The sequence below is a fragment of the Aulonocara sp. 'chitande type north' Nkhata Bay genome, linkage group LG17 (genome assembly GCF_057382095.1).
Source record: "Aulonocara sp. 'chitande type north' Nkhata Bay isolate Kocher_YH1m ecotype deep benthic linkage group LG17, A_spYH_male_GT1.1, whole genome shotgun sequence".
Classification (NCBI taxonomy): domain Eukaryota; kingdom Metazoa; phylum Chordata; class Actinopteri; order Cichliformes; family Cichlidae; genus Aulonocara; species Aulonocara sp. 'chitande type north' Nkhata Bay.
Window position 1 is genome coordinate 13,213,673 of NC_141360.1, and position 6,995 is coordinate 13,220,667.

At 37.9% G+C, this 6,995-nt stretch overlaps 1 protein-coding gene across 1 annotated transcript; it reads right to left on the minus strand.

Annotated features, from left to right (window-relative positions):
• Positions 1-793: 793 nt before the first annotated feature.
• On the minus strand, positions 794-6,732 carry rgs4 (regulator of G protein signaling 4). Its single transcript, XM_086269570.1, has 5 exons — positions 6,581-6,732; positions 6,158-6,265; positions 4,803-4,867; positions 2,859-3,022; positions 794-2,487 (listed from the first exon to the last, which is right to left on the minus strand). Exons 1-5 carry the CDS (start codon positions 6,622-6,624, stop codon positions 2,242-2,244), a joined length of 627 nt encoding a protein of 208 aa, XP_086125696.1. The 5' UTR covers positions 6,625-6,732; the 3' UTR covers positions 794-2,241.
• Positions 6,733-6,995: the final 263 nt, after the last annotated feature.

Here is a 6,995-nt window from a genome sequence, read left to right on the forward strand (position 1 = left end):
AAAAAACTCTATAAATTATGCTTTCATAACAAAATGATCGAATCCTGATGAAACCCGTCTTTCCTATGTGTGAAATGTTCTCTGGTAATTATTCGATAATAACGTTACCCTCTGATAATCATCTATAATCTGCAGACGTTACGCAATCAATGTTAGATATAGAAGAGACCACCTTTTCCCTGCTGATTATAGATGATTACTGTCTGATTATGAAGGGACAGATGTGATGAGGTCATGGAAACGTTCTTTTAGACATCACAACAAAAAGAGTCAACTGGCATCAACGTGTGTTGATCACTACATGAAATAAAATGTTATCAGTCAAGTTTAAAACCAATGCTGCATAACACAATTTTTATTTAAACATTAATTTAATCATTGCTCTTCATTAAAATTTCCTTTAAGATGTTTTTTTTTTGATTCAGTAAAATAGCATAAATGAACTTACATTTACCGTATATGATGATTTTCTAAGTACTTCTTCCTCCACATAGTTGCAGGGGGGATCATCTGATTGTTGGGTTTTTCTTATATATTTGAGTTTTTACCTTAAATCATTAAATGCCTTTTGAGAATTGTTGTGAATTGGAACTGTATCTATAAATCTGAAATAATATTAAATTGCATTAATTGAAATTATGTCATTTTAATAATCAATCTATCCTCATGTCCTTGGTGATCCACTTGTTAATATGGCACAATATGTTTGATGGTTGATGCGTCATAAGAAGTGTAACTGTGTAACAAAGAAGTGTGTGTTTGAGCTTATCCTCCAACATGTCACACACAAACATACTGTTCATGCCACATTTATTTACTTCATATCTTGTTACCTATAGTTACAGGAGAATTTCACCACTTGTGTTAATCAGCTAGTAGGTGCAGAGGACAGCTATTATTTTGACTGCCACCTTCTCTCAGCTTTACATTTTAAAAGAGCATCTGCAAGCTAGTACAACTCCACAACACTTTCCACAAGTGACATCACCAAAGCTCAAAAACAAAAATGTAAATACAACCACAGATTTTCATCATTAAGCACATTTGGGAGTATACAGAAATAGGACAAAGACACGTGTTCTTTTACATATAATATGTAGTTTTTTATCATCACAGTATACATTTAGATAAGACATTGTAGAATGTGTGGCCACCAAAAATTTGGTAAGGTGGTTTTCTTTAAAAAAATATCCTACTCCGTTTAACATAACTGCGTCATGACTCTATGACAATTACTACTTCTACTAATATTAAAACATGCCTAAAATTCCCACGAGAACTAGTCAGTCGGTGTTTTCACAGTGCAGAGATCATGTCAGGATGTTTGAACAGCAGAGGCAGTTGTTACCATGATAAAGTGTTGAGATATACACCGGGTTTTACTCACGTGAATAAACAGACATCAGTGTCAACCATGGGCTGTTGTACAAACATATGGTATTAAATAGTGAGTTGGAACTTCAAATGACTATATAAAGCTTTTTTTCCATTACCACTACATTGTGAGGCCATAAGTCAACATGATGGAAAATAACCAATCTGTGACCCTAAACCTAAAACTAACTGCAAAGCCAATCACTACAGTATACGTGCTACTTTATTGTTGTTCCAGCTGTACCAGGATCAATTATTACTTTACATTTATGACTGTATAAAATTGTACAACATTTAAACTTGGAGACTCTACTCCTATACACAACGGAATTGGGGCATTATTTTAAAAAGTGCTTGATGTATTAATTTAAATATTCAGGTCTGTACATAGCTAAACTAGTAATCTGTGCCGTTCCATTGAGAAAATGTTCCAGTGGCACCAGTTTTCGTGTCTGTTGGCTGGAGGTAGCTTTCAATAGTTTTCTGTTCTAAGTATCAAGATAACCTGGTCACAGCTTCTAGATCAGATTGTGTTTTGCAAAGAATCCAGAAGGAAAATGTCACAATGCAATGATGTATTTACATTCAGTCAGTCTGTAGAACATTTCACCTGATGAATGCAGAAATGGGAAATATATAAATATTTACAAGAGTGACCACATAAGCCCAGAAATAAAGAGCAAGTATCAAAAACAGAAGGAAAAGAAAACGACCTCACATGAACCTTCATCAGACATCTTCAAAACCATTCTTCCTTCCTTATCTAGAAACCCCGGACACCCCAGCAAACCTATCATTCCCACTGTGAGCCCTAACTGACTGTCGATCTTTGGCACCTCCTTCAAGCTTTTCCTTCTTTCGTCCTGACTAAGCACCACCAGCTAACACCTGACTGCTGTCAGCCATGTCACAGCTTCTCTTCTCTTTCTTCTCCTGAGCAGCGTTACTCTGTTGTTGACACAGATCCTGGATCAGTTTGGATTTGAGAAAGCGCCTATAGGAGTCTTTCTCCATCAGTGTGTAGATCATCTTCTGGGCATCATCAAAACAAGAAGGGCAGGCGTTCTCAACGTTCTGTCTTGTTTTTTCTCTTGTCGCTGCATCTAAGTTTACCTAAAAGGTCACAGAACGAAAGTAAAGTGAAACATACTGATGTAATGTATTCACTTATCAAGAGCCTAAACTTTTAAGCTGCCACAGAGAAACAGCAACTGTTTTTGGTAATAGAGATCATTGCTGATGCGAGGCAGGAGAAACACATGGGCTTATCAACAAAATGAAGACGTGAAAAAAGTAGAAAGATATCTTAAAGTAAAGGTGGACTATTTTTTTACTTGAAGGTAAATGTTCAGGTATAGTATTGGGGTGTGGTGAGTCATATTTTACCTGCCCAGCAAGTAATCTTCTTTTTATGTTGAAGGATTTTACTCTTATTAATCAAATTGATTTTGTTTGTCATTTTATTTCAGTAGTGCTGTGATTACCTCATTAAGAGCATCTGCACCAATATATTTCTGGTAGATCTGCTTGGCTCTGGTTGCTAGCTTGGTAGGTGCAGTCTTCGTGTAGTCCTCGCAAGCCATCCAGAAGTCCATGTTTTCCTCACTGAACTCCGACTTTAGGAAGCTGGTGAAGACTGTGCGACCCACTAAACACAGAAAGAAAAATGTGTCTCTTTTGATCCAACTGTACTCAACAGCCACATAGTCCATTTATTTATTTATTAAACTTAATAACTTTAGTTAATATATATTCGTTATTAATAAACTATTAATTAATAACATTACAATTAGTAATGTTGTTTACTAGTTGGTAAATTTTTTGTAAACCAGCTGGAACTTCCCAGTAACCATCAAGATCATGTTCACAGATGACCTTTGTAACACACATGCACATGTAAGTAGGCCAGTGACATAGCGATTGTGTAATTCTTCTTTCCTTGTTTTTTTTTTTCTTAGGTTTAGATACAATTTTGGTCAGAATTGTGGCACAGCGCAATTTAATTATATAAACATACATTTTAACACTACAAATGATTAGTAAAGACTATTCTTTTATTGTGAAATAAGTCTTTACCAAAGTTTAATTAAGTCTCGGTTTAAACATTGTCGTCATTGTAAAGCATTGCCAAAAAGATAAAGCAGTGTGTTATTGAAGCAAAATGAACAAGCCTCACCAGAGTGTAATAAATGCTCTAATATAATGGTGTGGCAGCCTTTGCACTCATCAAAGCCAGTCTAAATTTTCTAATTTGGCTGGCTGCCTGATGAATAATGCAGCAGAATTAGCTAGAGCAGTCCAATTTCAGGTAGCAGAACCTGCCCAGACTTAGTCAAAAATTATGCCACCTCCCCAATAGGAGTTTTAATCAGCTCCCAACTGCACATTAGTTGCCAGAAAAAAATGAATCATGAATACAGAAGTTCCGAGTGCTGGGTAAGAATTTTACCAGCCTTATTTTTTGGCAGCGTGTCCAAGTGCTGGAGTTTTACATTGCTTTGTAGCATGACACGAACACGCCACTGATTTACTTTATATTAAAAAGCTACATCTTGTCTCATATGTCTAACATGACTACAAGAAGAGTTTGAGGAGACCTTTGAGGTCTTAATATGTTAAACAAATGAAGGAGCAGTAGCAGCTGACAGATGTAATAGGGACAGCAGAAGGAAGCCATAACTATGTTGGAGGTCATGGAAAGACGCAGGTCAGAACTCCGCTGGTTTCTGCAAGGCCGTTGCTCCCCATGCACACGCAGACAATATGATTCTCAGAGGTCTTATGCATCCACACACACACAGAGACACACGCAGAGACACACACACACACGTGCACACTCTGCACTGGTCAGCACGCCCTGAGAGGCCCTCTAGTAGTGCCTCGTGACACGTAGCAAAAGCTAGAGCATGAGAATGTGCTGGAAAGTGCTTGAGTGTGAGTGTGTGTGTGTGTGTGTGTGTGTGTGTGTGTGTGTGTGTGTGTGTGTGTGTGTGTGTGTGTGTGTGCTCCATTTGCGTGTTTGTGTGTCCCAGCCAAGTCCCCTTAACTTTCTTTTAACAGCAGTAATGAGCACAGTGATGATACTTAATTAGCCAAACCCAACCATCTGCTACGCTGCAGCTTGATTTTCAGCATCACTTTTGGGATTAGCAAAGCCTTACTGTCAACCCTTACAGTGATATGCTAAAGCCAGTATTTCCCATGATTGCAACTGTATTGTACTACATGAAAATGATTAAATATATAAAGCCACAGGCACATTTTGTTGAGAACAAATGAGTGAAGCTTCTGTCGGACAGCTGATGGCATTATTAATATTGGGATGCCAAAGTCAGAAGTTCTTCCAGCTAGCTTTGGATTAAAAGCCTCATCTGACTTGTTCTGATTCAGATCCAGTCTTTTATGAGTGAAACTAATGTAACACTTACCTTCACTGTTCAGCACATGGCTGAAAGACTCCTTCCATTTCTCCACCTCAGCTGTATTAGGCACCCTAAAACACAAACGATCAATGCCATTTTAAGTAAGGTTGCACAGAAAAACATTTTTACATAAAGTACATATGGACATTTTTCACCTTATCTCTAATCTAGTCTTTTTGTAGTACTTTCTCCAAAAAGGTGAAGTAGCCACCAAACATCTCTTAACAACATAGCAAAACAAAGATATCTGTATGAGATATCTTTTGCTGTAAATAGAACGACACATTCAAATCCCAGTCGCAAAAATGCAATTATCAAAATGACAGCAAATCAAATCATGCCAACGCACGTCATCTGACAGCAGCAAGCCCGGACTATAGTAAAATGATCATTTTCAGTTATAAAAGACCAATATATAATCAGCATTTAGAATCATAATTTGCATTATGCACAAGGTTATATAAGCGCCATCGAGTCTTTGTGTTGTGCATAGTGATTGATATTGCTGCTGTGCAATTTTAGCAGGAAAACTGAATATTGATCATCCATAGCTGTCTCGGGATGCTGCTAAAAAGCCAAGGTCAATGCGAGCAGGGTCAATGCAAACGTTCTCATAAAGAACAATAACAGGCTTCCCGTGGGAAGACGTGCTCTGGAAGTGTAGAGAAATCTGATAGATTGTGCTCTTCGGTAACATAATTCGATTTCAGAATTTATGCAGAATTTATCAACTATAAAAGTTTAATGACTGTTAGCCACACAAGTCATCACATCTATGTCCAATTATAGGAGGCACTGGCTATACCACTGGTCCAATATATTAAAAAAAAGTACTAAATCATTTATTTTCCATGAAATGAAATGGTTCTTCAGCCTATTGCGTCAAAGTGAGCTCATCTTCTACGTGGAAAGATCCATCCATCTATTTTCTAATCACCTCCCTATCTCTTTCCCAACAAGCCTCAGATAACAGAGATGTCCCGCGAGTTTCAGTCATTCATTTAGAGGCACATCAATATTAAGGGTCTGCAACTTGAATTGAAGCACGAGCCAGGATTTTCTTATCTGTACCGTGTTAGGCGCTAGTCACTGAGTTTAAAGTCAAAAATAAACTTAATTTAGCTCTGCATCAGTCTGAAGGAGACTGATCTCAAACAGACACCGCCATCACATTTTTAAGCAGTTTCAACTCCTTCAGATTGGAAACACAATATACTTTTTAAGTCAGCATTTGTGGCAGGCTTGGTTTTAGTTTTCATCATAAAAATTCTCTCTTTCGAAGGAGGCTCAATGTGCGACTTAGCGCATAGAACACATCTTTTAAACAGCAAATTCAGCTGAGAGAGGCTTGTTCCTCTAACCTTTTTGCAGCAGCTGTGGTTGATTTTTCTTTCATCTGCTTCTGATCTGCTGCTTGAGGTTCAGGCTTCTGGAGTAAGAAGCTTATTTTGTGCTTGATGTCTTTGGCACTGTGGAGAGGCAGAACGAGAGGACCGTGAGCAAAATGCATTTCAGAAAATGTCAGTGTGTTTCCATTAGTGATATCTGCGCACAGACTTCCTTTATCTATGTAAACAAGTGGTTAACAGCTTGTCAGCTAGTTCCTCTTTTTCCATGTTTAAATTGAGATTTTGAGTTGCTGCTGTAAAATAACAGCTCTTTCATTTTTTACATGTACACACATCATATTCAAAAACAATGTTTTAATTTTTTCTCTTTCTGTCTTTATTTTTTCCTGAATTAATGTTTTTATCCACCCGTTGTTCAAGGAATATTGCACTTACCTTTTCAAGCATGTCGCAGGCAGTGTTGCAAGTCCTTTACACATGATGGAACGTTAAAAATCTAAAAATCCAAAGTCAGTTCTGTTGTTTTAAATGACAACAGAGAGGCAACCACACGGTTGTGAGCAGCAGTGTTTTTGCAAGAGTCCTTCAGTATCACACAGCAAGCTGTGGTTGTCTCCACCCCCAGCAGTGGTTTTATACCTCCAAAATGGATTGACAATCCCACCAGACGGGCGAGGGGTGGGGGAGTGTAAGACAGTTAGAAAGGGACAACAGAGAGGGAGGAACAGAGGGAGAGAAAATAGGGGAACATTTACAACAGATGGGATCGTATGTAACCACAATAAAAGGTGTTTTCCACTGAGGGATTTAAGGCATTAGAGAAACTGGTGAAGTCATACATCACGTGGAA

Bases quoted from the DNA above. Each gene is read 5' to 3' on its own strand.
- rgs4 (XM_086269570.1), bottom strand. From the start codon at position 6,624: ATGTGTAAAGGACTTGCAACACTGCCTGCGACATGCTTGAAAAG. The intron at 3,023-4,802 runs GTAAGTGTTACA...TTCTGTGTTTAG, and splicing joins CCATGTGCTGAACAGTGAAG to TGGGTCGCACAGTCTTCACC. The intron at 2,488-2,858 runs GTAATCACAGCA...GTGACCTTTTAG, and splicing joins GTGCAGATGCTCTTAATGAG to GTAAACTTAGATGCAGCGAC.